Source organism: Syngnathus typhle, linkage group LG6 (genome assembly GCF_033458585.1).
Source record: "Syngnathus typhle isolate RoL2023-S1 ecotype Sweden linkage group LG6, RoL_Styp_1.0, whole genome shotgun sequence".
NCBI lineage: Eukaryota > Metazoa > Chordata > Actinopteri > Syngnathiformes > Syngnathidae > Syngnathus > Syngnathus typhle.
Genome location: NC_083743.1, coordinates 2,701,466 through 2,718,497, shown reverse-complemented (window position 1 = coordinate 2,718,497; position 17,032 = coordinate 2,701,466). Strand labels below are relative to the sequence as shown.

At 46.2% G+C, this 17,032-nt stretch overlaps 1 protein-coding gene across 4 annotated transcripts in view; it reads right to left on the bottom strand.

The window, feature by feature from the left end:
• Positions 1-17,032, bottom strand: part of dscaml1 (Down syndrome cell adhesion molecule like 1) — a 58,642-nt gene that overhangs the window by 32,291 nt on the left and 9,319 nt on the right. For all 4 annotated transcript variants that reach the window (XR_009714703.1, XM_061281083.1, XM_061281082.1 and 1 more), the window contains exon 3: positions 15,594-15,740. Coding sequence is in view for 3 of the 4 variants with exons in the window: in XM_061281083.1 (XP_061137067.1) it covers positions 15,594-15,740 (147 nt within the window). In the remaining variant the exon portion in view is untranslated. The remainder of the gene's footprint in view (positions 1-15,593; positions 15,741-17,032) is intronic.

Genomic DNA, 17,032 nt, shown 5'->3' with positions numbered 1-17,032 from the left:
CTGCTTCGACTTGCAGGCTAAGCGTTGCCACCTCGGAATACAGGCGGAGGACGAGGAACGAGTCGTGCTAGTGATGGAGAGTGGCGAGGCCCGGCTTCAAAGGAGTACGGGAAAGGTTGACTGCGTGATGCATTAGTGTCTCTTCGCCGCGTTCATGATGGATGCTCGCCAGGAAAAAAAACACAAACGGGAGAAATGCAAAGAGGTTGAAGTGAGCGAGAAGAAACTGGAGGAGATTCAGTGGAAGGGGGGGCTGGGGAGTTGTCTGCGCTGCGGGCTTGCAGAAGCGAGGGGATGTGACACACTGGCTGACAGCGCAAGAGAGTGGAGCGCTGTGTGTGTCAGGACCGTGTGCGTTTGCTGCGCTCGTGTCCCCAGGCGCAGGCAAACATTAGCTGCATTAAGTGAGCTGACAGGTCCTTCCCCATTACCAGCGCTGGTGGCCCAGGGAAGGCAAGAAGCAGCAGACGCCGAAGCCCAGCCCAGCCCAGCCCGCGTCTTTGCATTGACAGCAACTTGACCACAGGTTGGCAACACGGGTTCCGACTCGCCAAACGCACCGAACAATTGACTACACTGCACAAACTCCCCCGATGCGGAGAAAAACACACTCCATTTATCACACGGGTTGCCCTATCGATGCCATTGCGCGAGTGTGTGTGTGCGCGCTAGGTGCACGTGTGCGGCGTATCATGACATCTCTGCTTAAATATTGATTGTTGTCTTGTATGGGGTTCGGGGTTAAAGAGCAGCTGCTGCCTCGGCTCTTTAATAATTCAGCCGCCGCAGCAGCACGCACGGACACACACACACACACACACACACAAACATTAGTCCCTGAGGTTGCATTCATCATATTACACACACGGTGCTGCACATCTATTTCATCCTGATGGCCTCTCCTTCTTCTTTATGTTACGCCAGCACAATTCAACAGCGTGTCGCACACAAATAAAGAGCCTGGAGTGTCTGGTGGCGGCTAAGAGAAGCATGTCGAGGACTTGCCATCCAATCAGTTATCGTTCTTTTTGGGGGGTTTTAGAGATTGGCCCCAAATTGCAGACTACGTAAGAGCTACAAAATGGGCTAGTCATAGCACAATTTGGCTAGTTTGATAAAAGGGTGTCCTAGACAGATTGAAAAAGAACAAAAAATAAATAAAAAATCATAATCAACGCCACTGGATGACCCCTATCTCGCATATCGGTTTGCCTGCCTCCATCGACAATAAAGATGGCTTGATCTCATCGTGCGGTACACGAGTTGAGCAGCAAACAGCTCGGGAGGTTGGAATGCCTTTGACCTCAAAGAGCACTATTGACAATATCAAGGAGTGGAGATAGAAAAAAAAAATACAATGGAGTAGTAGTAGTAGTGGAAAACAAATGTGTGGGAGGAAAGAAAAGGTGATTCAGTGTAAGACAGCCAAGGCAATAGAGGCTCTTGACCTCGAGGCGATGAAGCTCTCCGCTGCTATAGTGAAGATAGGAGGCAGGGAGAGGATGTTAGTGAAGATGTTTTTCCTCAAATGCGACGAGTGTGCGTTTGTGTGTGTGTAATCTCCCCGGGCAGATCCCTCTTTAGCTGAAGCGGGGAAGAATGGAGAAGAAAAGGAAAAGCCATCTTTATCCAAATCCAATTGCAGCTGCAAAGAGGGAGGGAGGGAGGCGGGGAGGACGTTGTAATTTGTCTGAGGGATTACAAGTGAGTGCTGGCAGACCATGACGGCTGACGGTGTGTGCGTGTGTGTGTGTGTGTGTGTTTCTGCGCCGTGACTTAACCCATAAGAGCATTGGTGAGAGAATGCATGCAACAGAATTGGAGCAGAGAATTATGAATATTTCTACACGTCAACACTTGTGTGACTCATAATGCCCGCGGCTTGGCCAGAAAATGGCAATTATGGCATATTTGCGTCTCTTCAAATGGAGACACTTGGGTTTACCTGTCATGACGCAGGTTCAGGGAAGAAGATCACCTTTCTACACGATGATGATGACCAACAGTTTGGGGCCACTTAGATTAGTCAAGTCATCGCTCGGGATAAATGTAGGTCAAAATGGCTGAGGCGAGGGTTTGGCGTCGGGAAATAAATCGTTCGCCTTCAAGTGGATACGATTCCGATTTTATTCATTTCTTCCAACCTGGAAAACTTGACATTCACACGCGTTCAAAGGTTAAGTGGCCTGGCGACAACCGGAAATAAAGCCGAGCCGCTCGCCTCGCGCATTTTTTACGTTTTACGAGGCGTCGGAATTGCCGGAGGGACCGAGGCGGAGCGAGAGAGTGAGAAGAAACAGAAGGAATCAAGCAAAGGAATGTGAAAACGGCCTTTAGGCCAATATTTGGGTGATGCGATGTGACTCTCCGACAAATATCCGCTCGCAGCGGCGGAAGACTTTCCGACAGCTGAGTGGGACGAGTGTCGGCGTGAAGCGACATCAGTGTCTTTCCACGTCTGGGTGAGTGATAGTGATACAAGGCAGCCCGTCGGCGCCGTGCGGCTATTTTGCTGTGACACATAGCATGCCCGGCAAATCACATGACATCCAACAGCAGCCCCTTCCCCACAAAGCCAAAGAGCGCAATGACACACATGCGCACCATCACTCACACGTGCGCATATGCCGCCGCTTGTGTTGAGCAAACACTGACAATAAAGCAGACTTTGACTTTGACATTCTCTCGGGCATTTTACACTGTCGGCTTATATTTAACAAGCACGTGCTCAATAGGGGCAATATTGTCTGACAATATTTTTAAAAAAGCATGCAAAAAATGTCAAAAATATGCAAAAACAAAAATTTGGGGCGACAGTGGAATACTATTTTTTTTATTAAACTTACTAGTGGTATCATTATTTAGTAGCGGTATCAATGACTAAAAAAAAAATGCATACATTTTTTTTTTTTTAAATATGCAAAAACAAAAAATTGGGCCTACGGTAGAATATTATTTTTTTGTATTAAAATTACTAGTGGTATCAGTACTTGGTATCGGTATCAGACAAAAAAATTCAAAAATGCATGCAAAAAAATGTAAAAAAAAATTGAGGCGACAGTAGAATGCAAATTTTTGAATTCAAATTACGAGTGGTATCGCTACTTTGTATCGTATCAATGACTAAAAAAAAGCAAAAGTGCATGCAAAAGCTGAAAAAATATGCAAAAACAAAGATTACAGTAGACTAAAAATAGTTTGTATTAAAATTAATAGTGGTATCGGTACTTAGTATTGGTATCAATGACTAAAAAATAATTCAGTACTTGTTGTGGTATTGGTAAAAAAAACAAAAACATCCCTAAATAAAATCCACAAAAATTCTACCAGCATCTCCACAGGAGAGGCATGAAACATTCCAAACTGCTTTCAATATGACCTGCAAAAGAAGAGGTGAGGAAATGGCTGAAAACAAAGTGGACCTCCGCCCACGCTGACGATTCTGCCGCCTTGATTCATCAGCGTGCAGAAACATACGCGAAGTGGAAATAAAAGGGCGGGCACATGGAGGATGCAGAACTCCGCCGAGGTCGCTCGCCTTTAAAATGTAATCAGTGACCAAAACCCCCGAATGGACTTGTTTGATTTGTATAAAGGTGAGCGTTAATTAACTCAAATCAAATGAAATAATCTTCCCTTGTCCTTGCTTTACTTTTCCACCAGCTTTTTTTGCTATTGAACTTTCAAAACATCTCATTTTTGCAATCCATCCAAAAAGATCCCTCTCGACAGAAAGAAGAAGATCCAAGATGTCTTCTTGGCCTCCTGTTGCTCAGTTGAAGCCTCCCGCAAAAGCCACAGGTAGTCTTCACAGAGAGCGGCGGAGATTCTGAGTGCTTTTTTATGTTTGTCCCGTTCTGCCACTATCAGACGGAATTGAAGATAAAGAATGGAAGCCCCGCTCCCACTGCAGCACTTAAAGTAAGTCTGCATTATTAATAAGCAGACAAAGCGAAACATTTATTTATCACTGAGGAATAGCGAGGCCTGTCCCAGTAGAGCTGAGATGGAGAGAAAAAAAAAGGTCAGGAGGGAGAATCAGTGTGGAAAAAAAGGATGTCCGAGGGGTTCTTGAGTTGCTTCGCTGTGCTTAGTGGAAAATCACGTTTCTCGAGTGTTCTCTCTGGAATTTCCTCACGGGTCAGAGGTCAAGACCATGCCATTTATGAATCGCCATGCCGCAATGTGTCAAATAAAAACAAAAATTACATTTTATAACCAGACAAACCCAAATGTCTGAATTTTGAAAATTGCCTTCGGTAAAAAGAGCAAAAAAAGAAAAAAAAGATATACGGCGGTTAGCACAGCCATTAGGCAGCCTGCGAGGGCATTAGAGGACCAAAGCGGCTTTCATTTCAATACTGCGCATTGTTCAGCTGGGACCGATGCCTTGGTGTAGGATTTGACATGTGCAAGTGGCTGAGAATGAATGTGTGAATGGAACCATTTTATACACGGGGCTATACATTGTGCGCATGTGTGTGTGTGTGTGTAGGGAGCGTCAGGGGATAAACACTCAATAACAGCTGACACCGAGCCGCCCTCTGCTCTCACTCACACAAAGGACTATGATTGTATTACCACGATGACAACTGCCCCCCCCCCCCCCATCAAACCTTCTCCTGCCAAGTGCTGCATGCACTCCAGCTAAGATAACATCACAATCGTGCACAACACCGTCCCGTGTCATCTAAATCCCTCGAGGCCAATATTGGTAGCCTAAAATGGCGGAAAAGGGACTTTGTGTTGTGCAACAGTCTAAAAGACGTGCGTGTCGCCTTTTTTTTCATTATTTCTTCATTTTTTCTTTCTGCTCTGTGGTAAATCTTTAATGCCTTTTCCCACTCAAGTACTCAAGGAAACTCGTCAGAAATGGCTTGGCCTGCAGAAACACCAAAGTGGTCTCATTGTGGCGGCATTTTAAGAGATTGAAGTGGTTAGCGGTCGGTCAGCTGAGTGCCTACGCCAAGCCGGAGACGTGTTACAAATAATACAAACGGCTTCTGTGAAACAAACACACGGAGACATTCCGTCCTGGCGTGGAAGGTCGAGGTGACCACCTTGTGCGCGCGTAATTGTTTAACAGCCTGACAGCCCCCCCCCCAGGCTTGCTGACGATCGATCAAATATTTCGCCTTCCAAGAGCTACGGCGACAGAGTGGCTGGCGAGATGGACAGATGCCTTCAAAGCAAAAGCGAGGGTGAGCGAGAGGAAAGAGGCGCACCTCCCTCGGCTGCTGCCATGCGGCTTTAGCCATCTGGTGGCAGAGCCTAAATTAATTAGCTCTGCTCATTACTAGTTTGCCTGCAGACTGAAACGTGCAGTCACCCACCAGCTAGGAGAGTATCTTTGAAGAACTCTTCTCGTCATTATTTTTGCATTTACGGGCAGCTCCTATGGAACAATAATTCAAACAAAGCATCTATGACATCCATTATTCCGTTCCTGAATTTCCTGAAAGAAACAATAAACATTTTTGGAATGTGTTTGTAGTAAGAAAGGTCATAAAAATGCATCTTACGAAACTGTGCAATGATGTCGTGGTTAAAGATTGTACAGAACAGCCAGTGCTCCTCAGTCAGTCATTCTTGGCAGAGGATAACCAATATATGCTTTCAAGTATTGTGACTTTATCTGTCTACATGTTTTGCTCCACTGTTTGTGTTGCTCAAAGGAGGGATGCTACTCATTAGCCCTTCTATGACGTTTTGTATGGTTTATTAGCATTAAGCTAACCCATGTTTTCCAGTAGGCTAGTTTGTCAGAGTGTAATAAAAAAACTTGTGACATAAGGTGAATTCGCAATTTTTTAGGATGACTTATGAACAATTCCATCCTGTTCTACGCGACGGAAAAGGTCAAATAATTGTATGCACCTGTTGCCATTCAGAATAAGCCAAATCATCTTCCTCAATGGTTGCAATGTCACAAGTCTAGCAACGGGAGACTCTCAGGTTGCTGATAGTATGTTGGGAAGCTCCTTTCCTCCCTGCCCCTCTTATCCCACATTTGCTTCTCCTCCTCGGGGAGTGCTCTGTGCCACCACGGAGACGACAGATGGGGCTCAACATCGGTGGGAGGGGGAGACAGAGAATAGGAGGTGGCTTGCATTCATTATTTACATCACTTGCTAGTGGAATATTAATGCTAAAAGCAATCGGGCAACCCTTCATTAAATTAACTGAAGATGCAAGAAAGGCGGGGGGGGGGGAAGGCGGCGGGAGAACGGAGGAGGCCCATTCTGTTAAATGGGCCCTAAAATTAGTGAAGCAAAAACACCTCCATTAAGAGAGCCAGCATCTCCACTCACTTTACCTCGAATCTGCTCTCCTCTTCCGACTCCTCCCCCCTCAAAAAATCTGGTTTACCCTCATGTGCCTTCTCCAAACCTATTTGAGAAATATTTTTTTTTCTCCGCGCTGTCCCTCTTAAGTGCCTCTTCAAAATTTAAACATGCTTATGGTGACAGAACGCGTCTTTGCTCCCTTTGTGCATCTCTCTGGAGAGTAGCCGCCTCGGTCTTCACTCTTTTCTGGGCAGACAACTTCCTCTCATCACTTACCCTTCATCTTCATATGTTTTCAGACACACACAAACACACACACACGCACACGGACACGGGATAAGCTGGGCACGTGTGTGTGCATTAATAAGCAGAGATGAACAAAGGTGCACATAAATGTGCAAACTCATGCACACATACATTAGCTTCGAAGAATGGCACACACACACACACACACACACACACACACACACACACTGACGAGTGGAAGGCAGACTGGTTTCTCCCGCACAGCAACACATTGCGTATATGCAGCGCCACTCTTCCTATTAGTGGAACGCCTCCACGCGCCGTCGACTTCTCAAGTGCAAACACGCACTTGCGCCCGCTGCTAAGGGATGTCAACGGATGCCGCAATTACACCCGACCCTCCTCGGGTGTGTACGCCACGAGAACGAAAAACAAAAAGAGGTAATTGACTTCCGCGTGAGAAAATATTATGTAGGATAGGGTGGCAATCTGCTGATAGATGAAAGCAGCACAAGGTCGGAGGTCAAACGCAATGGACCTCATAGGGAATAATAGGGAGATTGTTTTTTTCTTTTACCGAAGCTATCATTAAATCGAGCCAAGCTATGCTAAAGACACAAGGCCGAGATTTACACCAAGTTATTATTTAACATTTACATGAAATGAGAATACAACATGTAAAAGGTGAAACTAAAACAGGGACAAAATCCAACGCACTTGAACGAAGCACTAAATAAGTTCTATGTGCCAGGCCTGAAAATTTTCGATTTTTCCAAGTTTTTTTTTTTTTTTTGGTGCATTTTCTGAAGCCAATTAAAAATACCAAATCATGTCAAATGAGTAACAAAAATGACGTTTCCAGGTATGAAGCTAAACAATACTTCCAAATCATAAATCCACTCTAACACCATTTTATTTGCATTCCAGCTAGTGACATTCAATAAGCATCACATCTAATCCCATTTTTATTGGATGAAAACGTTTCATTAACAACAAACAATCCAAGAGGGAATCCCACATGTCAATCTTCAGTAACCATTTTTTTTTCCCCACCCCGGGTTCATAAAGTCAAACAAGCTCACCTGGATGGAATATTAGCACGATGCTATATAAAGCTCAGCCGTGTTTGTCTGTATATGAAAAGGATGGGGCAGGGCGGAGCAGGAAGGGGAGGGGGGGGGGGGGGCGATGGAATAAACACCAGTCTGTTTTGCCCCTCAACACAAATAAACAAGGCACTCACTTGTCAGCTTGCACAAGAGAAGCGCTCACTGTTTATGCAGCCGCACACACACTCATGTGGAGTTGGGTGGCTGTCACAAAAGATGGGGGGGGGGGGGGGTGCACACGACAAAGTCGATGGATGCTTTTTAGATCCAACACTCGGCTTGTACAGTACAACACTTTCAAGTGAAGAGCTTTTTTGTCTACGTACGATTAATATAAGTGTGCTGCTGATGTTATGAAGGGTTCATCTCCCCTAGCAGAAGGAAAACAGAGAACGCGAGGAAAAAAAGTGCCAATCGGGTTCGAAAGCGCCCGTATGCTTTTTGTTCCTATTCTTTGTGTTGAAGTGCTTCTAATGTTGTGATAGGCGCTGTTTAAGTGAGCAAAGCGCCTTTTCTGCGATGGAGAGGCTACGACTGACATACATTGTCTTTTTCTACTTTGCAGCGAGCGATGTAGTCAACAAGGATGAATGATCTGTAGTGCAAGCACTCCACTGTCAGCCGAGTGCGTGCGTGTATGTGTTTGTGTGCTCAACTCCAGCGAGAAGGTATCAAGGCTACAACGACTTTCAATTGAAATGTATATGAGATTCAAATGACATCCTTTTCTTCCTCTACGCAGCCCCCATTCTTTGTCTTCTGGGAGTCTTAGTCAGCTAAACTAGGATATAAAAATAAAAAGAAGAATCTCACGTCTTGCCATTTCTTTCTCCCTGGCAAACAGAGAGGCAAGCTAAACAAAACCCATCCTCCCGGTCAAAGGTCATCTGGATGTGAAGAATGAAAAAGGGAATGCCGTGTTTTTGTATTTTTTTTTTCCCTCCAATGATGTCGGTGCTGTAAAATGTCTTATCTGTCTCTCGTCAGCTTTTGATATCAGCAAACAGAAGCTACCAAGACAGATGGTGGCGGTAACTTAGCAACAATATTAATTCGTTTGCATTGCGTTAACCTAAATCCAATTAGTGAATTGGTTATATGTCATTTCAAACAAAGAAATACATGAAAGCGGGAGACTCTCGAGATTTTGACCTTGCCGTATTGAATATTCAATACAGCAAGGTTGGGGCCCGACAGCACTTTCCCAAAATGCAAAATCAGCATAGATTTGCCCTCCAAATGTTGGTGAAGAGCAAGAGAAGACATCAAACTACTCAGAGCACGTTTGGCATTTAATAAACCTGACAATATACTGGAAAATTTCCACAATAAAAGGAAGAGAGTTGGAAAAAAAATAGACTTGTCATCCCGAGATCGGTCTGAAGCACAAATCGTTATTTTCAAACAAGGTCTGCGGTGAGAAAGAGACAGAGAGGAGAGGAATAGAAAATTTGCTTTGCCTTGGGCATTGGAAGACACTGGCCAAAGCAAGAAGAGAGAGAGAGAGAGAGAGAGAGAGAACAAGAGAGAGAACGAGAGAGAGAGAGAGAGAGAGAAGTACACAGGACTTACTCTGTTTGCCTTTAGTATCAATGGCCTGTATCGGCAGACTTTATCAGTACTCGATAACTTCAAATAATGTCGTTATTGGCCCGATAACGATACCTGGTATGGGCACTTGTCAATCCTTCGTAAAGGTGGGACAAAACGGGCCACAAAAAAAAAATATCTCCTTCCTGTTTTTAGTATGTCCCTGTCGTGTAAAGCAGAAAGTGTCGACTAGATTAGAGCTCATTGCAGTTAACAGTCATGCGTGTGTGTGTGTACGTGTGTCCTAATAGACTTGCACATGTCTTATGGGAGTCCTCAGGGCAGCCTATATATCCCAGCGAGACCATTGATTAGCTATTAATAAAGCGCAGAGATGCCATTGCTCACAGTGGAGGTCAGCGAGGCCTCGCTCTCTCGCTCTCACACACACATAAACACACTAAGTGCAGACGACGACGATGTTTAAATCGCTGAGGTCAGGACAAGCGTTCATGAGAGAGAGCAGGGCGGGGCCGAAAGATGAAACCGCGTCAGAGGTAAGACGCATTAGCAGTGCACTGTGCTGTATTTGCTTGGCTTTTTCATCCATTAGTTCCAGGCTCTTCACCGAGCTGTCGCCCGCCTCCCACTCGGCACCTTTTCGTCTACTACCTGCACGCCTCCTCCTCGATTCCTCCCTCGCTAGCAGGCACATCTTCAGGTCACGGGTCATTAAGTGCGCTCCAGAGGGGATGTGTTGGAACAGGATATCGCTCACGTTGCCCTGACCCCCCCCCCCCCCACCCCCCAAACCTCGCACAAATACGTACAACGAAGAGCACAAAAACATATAGTGTTCTTTGGCTCTTGTTCATCAATTGTCAGATTTTCGGAGAAATGAAAAACATGTCGGAAAGCATTTTAGCGCTTTGAGACGAATACAGACGCGGAGCAGCGTGTTCTCATGAGAAATTCATCGTCAACTGTCTGAAAAGATGAACGCTTGCTTTAAGAAAAGAACATTTCTGACACAATAAAAATGCACGTTTTTGATCAATGACTAATTATTGTAAACAATCCAATTAAAATCTTTTGACTGGGCTCAGAAGCACTTCAAATGGTAGCAAGCTGCGTCCCGTTCAATCTGAGCTTGAACATGATTGGTTATTTTGAAAGCAGGCAGCCACATCCCCAGTTATAAGTGGGTGTGCACACTTGTGCAAACACCATCTCAGTTTGTTTATTTCACCTCGTCCTCTTGAAAAGATGTCACACTACAAATCGCAATGACGGGACCAGTTTTCAAATCATGCATCATGCTCTGATCTTTGTCTATATCGCAAAAACGTGGGGTGTGTAGACTTACGCAACCACCTCATTAATAAGCTAAATTTAGTCTCTAGGTGTCCAGATAACGTGCGTGCTCATTAACGTAGACCAGAGGAGCAGCATAGGGAAAGGTCACCGACACGGTGGCGAAAATCATCAAGACGTTTGCGGCCGCCATCTTTGTTGTTCAACGTCAAAACATTACAACACCTCCCCATTATTTTACATTACGAACAATATATCATCTTCATTTATGGACTGCACCCCAATGCCCGAGGCAGTCCCACCCTCAACGCCCTCAACCTTCAAACGGCGTCTTTTTTAGGTAAGTCGTGATCCCCATTAGTGATGGATTTGCCTATTGAGCTGATTGTGCGAAGCCCCCACCCCATCATGTATTTTTGCTCTAATTAGTTCCTAAGGCTTAAAAAGGAGGAAGAGGGAGGGGTGAGGGGCGGTGTAGCAGTGGTACACACATCCAGCCCGAGGACGAGGGTGTCGGCGAGGACACGACGGCGGCTGATGCACGACGTGGACTGCAAATATGGGACAGCGATGAGGCTGGCGTGGATTTACTCTCGCCAACCCAGAATGTATTTGGCTGTCAGAAACAAACGGGAAGGCTCTATGACGGTCGGGCTCGACAGCCGCCGCGCACCCTGGCGCGGCGCGGCGTGCTCACCTTGGCCGTGTGCAGCTAATGAATTACTAACTAGCGTAGAGGAAAGGGAGCCATCTTCTGCGAGGAAGGCCAAATGAATTCGCCGAAGCACTATGCAAATGTTCCCTGGGCTAACGAGACTGCCTGCATGATTGGAGTGCCATTGAAATTCTCCTCGTGCGCAGCCCCTCTCTCGCTCTTCCTCTCCCTTATCTCGCTCCATCGCTTTCGCCATTTCAATCTGTACAGACAACAGCCATGTTCTCATCCAGCCATCTTCTATAGCCGTATCTGCTTGTTCCTAACATCTGGATCTGTCAATATATCTATGTTGACACGAAAATGTTCATTCTATCAGAGATGGCCGACTTGTACGGAGGCCATTTCCATTTTAATTACGGACAAAATATCTGCATATGTCACTGGACAATGTGTTTTCAAATATTTTAAAAGACAAAAAATAACTCCGTCTCCTAACTGTTGAAATTGTCAGGTTCAGAGTAACCCAATTTGATAGTTGAACCTATTTATGGTTTGACCCACCAGGTTGGCTCAAAATTTTGATGCAGCGAGAAGGAGGAAATAAAAACGACCAAAAATGATGAGTTAAAGATATCCAAAAATAGTTCCCCAATAGCTGTGGTTAGAAATGAGGCTCATTCTATCTATCTATCTATCTATCTATCTATCTATCTATCTATCTATCTATCTATCTATCTATCTATCTATCTATCTATCTATCTATCTATCTATCTATCTATCTATCTATCTATCTATCTATCTATCTATCTATCTATCTATCTATCTATCTATCTATCTATCTATCTATCTATCTATCTATCTATCTATCTATCTATCTATCTATCTATCTATCTATCTATCTATCTATCTATCTATCTATCTATCTATCTATCTATCTATCTATCTATCTATCTATCTATCTATCTATCTATCTATCTATCTATCAATACATCAATACATCCATCCATCCATCCATCCATCCATCATTCGAGCTGTCGTTGATTTTAAGAGCTCCAACTCATCCTTTCAACACAAATACACACTGTGGGCGCCCATTGAAACACACGCACACACACACACACACACACACACACACACACGCACACACACACACACACACGCACGCACACACACACACACACACACGACACAACAGAGCGCACTCAGAGTCGCTCTGCACCTGTTTTCTCTGTAAAACATCCAAACACGAGTGCTGAATAAATAACTCGCCTAACACGCATCACTGCCAGGTTCACACACACACACACACACACACACACACACACACACACGCACACACACACGCACACACACACACACACACACACACACTCACACGCCACATCCCGTAATCACACATCAATAAGTAAACAGCAGCCATTGGCCATCAGCAGCGTCCCGACCGCCCTCGTCCCCGCGACCCAGGCGTGGAACAAACTGCTCCCATCCTAAAGACAAACACACGGAAATGCTTACTGGTCAAACAGAAGGACAGATAAATGGAGAAGGAGGAAGGCAAACGGAGAGGAGGGGGGGGGGGGGGGCATTAGGCTCTTGTCGGATGCATCTTTAATGACAGAACACAGTCCCTTTCAAGCCCCAAGCTGCCTCTTTCTCCCTTGGGGAGGATGAGGACGGCCCAAAAAACAAAGCAAAAATGGCGCACACACACACACACCCGTGCAAAATACACACACCTCTTTTCAGGGTCTCTTCCTCAAACAGTCCATCATCCTTCTATTCTATGCCCACTTTGCCACCTGCATAATTTAGCACGCTTTGGTGCCACTTTGTCTTTTCTGCCGATTCGGCCATTTTCCCCACCTCGTCAACGTTCGTGTTTGACGGGGTGGAAGGGGAAAAAGATGATGCTTTGTCACTTTATCGTCTAATAAGTGCCTCTCCGAGTATGTGTGTGTGTGTTTTAAAAAAGTAGAAAGCCAGAGTACACGAGGCCACAAAATGGAGACTGGGGCAGAAGCGGCCGTGGCGACGTTCGACTTCACCACGATGTGAGCGATTGCGCGTAGAGGATTGAAGAAGCCCCCCGATCAATGAATGCAGAAAGACCCGCCGCACTTTGCCGCACTGTTCGCGCCCACAACTCGCTCTTCACTACCTCAGCCAATCGATGCTGATGTGGAGTCCATAAGTTAAGAAAAATCAATCCATCTGCATAAGTTGGCTGCCCCCCGGCCGGCCGGCTTGGTATCTTCCACTTGTCATGCACAAAGAGATTGAATAGTGAAACTATTTTGGCAGAATCGGCGCTTTTGTGCTATTCTGGATCATTTCAACGCTTGTCGTCTTCTCCATTTAGGGGACCACCCTGAGCGCCGGCCGGTGCAATTTACAAGTTGTTGATAAGGCATAATTGAAAAGGAGAATAATGAATAAGCGCCGAGTTGTAATGTGCAGTATAGCCCGCCGCGGACCGATAAGAGGTGCGCTTTACAAGGCTCCCTCGTCGCCGGCACGACTCGTTTATCAGCAACCTCGTCATCATCATCATCGACGGTGCTCGATGTTTGCTCGATACAAACGAAGCAACTTCGAAACAAGTGAATGGCGGCCGTGGTGACGCACTCGAATAAATCAAGCGGCGATGCATCCTCGCACCTTCCTCATTCTGCCTGCCAGTTTGCACCCGTAACCACGGCAACCAGATGAAACTCACACTCGTTTTAAAGTTGAAGGAGGAAATGGTTACTGATAAACACACGCACGCTTCCTTCAGACACACACGTCTGACGAGCAGACAAACGATCATTTTGGAACCAGCAAACGAGAAAGCGGCGAGGGAGCAGCAGCAAAAGATAACGGGCCGACAACGACATTGTGCGTCAGTCTATCTGTCGACCCCCCCCCCCCCCCAATGCAAACAGATTTGGCTGTCAAAAAGTGACACGACACCCGAGCGGGGTCGTCTCGCAGCGAGGGCAGCTGTCAGCAAACCGCCGACCGCCCGCCCGCCCGCCACTTCATCAGAGCCCGCTCAAAGTCGCCTTTATTGACCAACACGGCCGGCCGCTCGTGTGTCGTCCTGTCAAGTCCGCACCTTTTAATAGATGGCCCACCGGCGGAGCTTTTCCAGCGCCGGTAAAAAACACAAACCTGTTCATGATGGATGAATGCAAGGTGTGTGGCCGAGTCACGTGAGCTCGGCCACAAAGTGCTGTGCGGCCCTGAATAAATCGAGTCTATTCAAACCATTTATTGGAATCCAATACAAGGAATTAAGATCAATTAACCATAATAAATGATGTCGACTGCCGCAACCAAAGCGTATTAAGATGCAAACAAATATTTTAAAAAAACATATTGCTTCAAGAATACCATTTATGTATGACACTTACACTCATCGGCCGAGTTGGAGCGTAATATAAATTGCGTGTGTGTGTGTAATGTTCCTGCTTGTTCATATGTTAATGTGTAATCCAACATCTGATCAATAACACTCCCACTGAGCTCTTACCACACACAGCCACAATGCAGCGGCACACACACACACACACACACAAAAAGTCTCACCACTCTCACACTGAGGGATCCGTGACAAGAGAGAGGGGAATCCAACAGCAAGCTTTATCGATCCAGACTGGAAACCCCCCTCGGGCCACACACACACATGCATGTATACACACACACACACACTACAGCTGTGCTGAATCAATGAATGCTTGGAGTGAACGACACAACTAGTACACACTCACACACCGACTATTGAGTGATGAAAGGGCTGCTGGAGTAAAAAGGGCAGCGGGAGTGCAACATATCATCCGACCTAAACAGTTTCATCTGACACCCGGCAATTTGCCGTGGCGAGGCGGAGCAAATGTTAACCGCGGAACGCACAAACCTTCACACGCACGCACGGTGTCAACGTGTAGGAGGCCTTGGCACTCTTATCGTCCGAGTGAGTGTCAGGGGTGCGTATGCTCGCTTTGTGGTGGCTGTGATGAGCAGCTAAAACCATCCATCACTCATCAAATTACATTCCCCTTCGGGCCCACGCACACACACACACTCGTGTCCTTTCTCTCACTCGCACACTCAGGATACATCCAAAGCCTGATTTATAAGCGGAACACGGCTATTAACAAGAGCGGCGTCCGTTGGCGAGTGAGGAGCCAACAACATGGCAGGCAGGCAGGCAAAGGCCATTTCATCTTCTTTTTGACTGAGTGCTTGATTTTTTAAAGCCTCCCCGTCCATCTTGCGGGCTCCGACAACACGGGATGTGCCCGGGAAATTCATTACAGCGAGTGTGAACAGCTCATTTCCATGACGGGGTTTGATGTCAAATCCGATTTTGAAATTGCTGATCCAACTCTCCGACAGTCGACATCGTTGGACTCGACTGGCATTTCAAACACACCGACAAAAAATGTCGATGGGGCAGCTCCTTACCTGGGACGATGGACACGGTGTCTTTCTCCCAGGACACCACGCTGACGTACTCCTGGACAGCAGAGGGGATGAGGCACTTGAAGACAGCGACATTACCTCGCATGGAGCGCTGGTCGGCCACACGGACTGTGTATGGCTCCCGGAACACTGGTGTGCAAATGGGAAAGGACAACCGGAGCCATTATTCACCGTGTATAAAATAGACATCGTTGAAAATGAATACAAATGCTTGTTTTGGGATAGAAAAAGAATCACAGTTTGGTCTTGTAAACAAACGAGCTGGTGTTGGCGCGTCGCCGTGATTGTAAAGCGGGCCGACTTGAAGGAGATGCGCGGCGAGCGGCCTTTAGCCTTTCAAAGAACGACGACGCAGATGCTTTGAGACGGCGAGGGGCACAGCGTGGCTCGCCGCCGCTGTCACATGCAGGCGCCAGGCATCGCAAACATGCGGCGTGGCGAGCTGAATCGGTGCCAGCTAGGGTGGCGGTGATTAAGATGCGGTTTGATGACAAAAACAGTAGCCTGTAGCTAAGCAAATTATACTCGCAGTTAACTCTGTCACATTCAGAGTTGTTAAACATCCAAGCAAAGGGAAGGATTCATAATTTCGCAGGTGGATGCTAGCTAGCTTGATGCTAAACGAGCGCTCTCTTCATCATTTTGCTAAAGGTGGACGCTAGCTAGCAAGATGCTAAATGAGCTCTCGTTTCATCATTTTGCTAACGTGACAAACAGGTGGATGCTAGCTAACGTGATGCTAAATGAGCCTTCTTTTCTTCACCCGTTCCTACAAAAAGGTCAACGATAATTTGCCCTCTACCTTTCGACACGAGACCAAAAAAAGGGAGTCGTTTGAGTAATGTGTAAGATGAGGAAAACACAATTACAGAAATGAAATGGGCCCAAGAAAGGCTGATGCTGGCGAGTGTTGCCGGCATCCTAATCTATCACTGCTATTCAAGCAGCTAGGCCTCCCTCCAAAATGAGGACGGTAATGGCTTAACAATGCAAATCACACACAGGCGCCGCCCTCCGATGTGTTTGCGCTCTCCCCGAGCTCTCCGGTGATATAATTAACGCCTAGCCTGAAGGCCACTTTCCTTGGTCATTAATAATGCTTTATGCCAGCCACCACTGTCAACTGGAACCCAGTGGAACCAAAGGCAACGTCCTTGTTGAATGTTACAGTCTTTTGCCTCAAAGTAACTCCGCCACCCTTTAACCCTGTTTGCTACTTCATCTCATTGTTGAGAACTTCAAATTGAGTCGCAATCTACTTTTCCTGATTCTTGTGAGTGGAATCCATGAGAAGATACAGCACGCTTCAAATAGGACAAGCGTGTTTAGCGGAGGCGTTGACGGTCTATTAAGAGACTGCTCGAAGTAACGTCCACAAGTGACAATTTTTACTCTGTATGAAAAAACATCCAATTCATTCC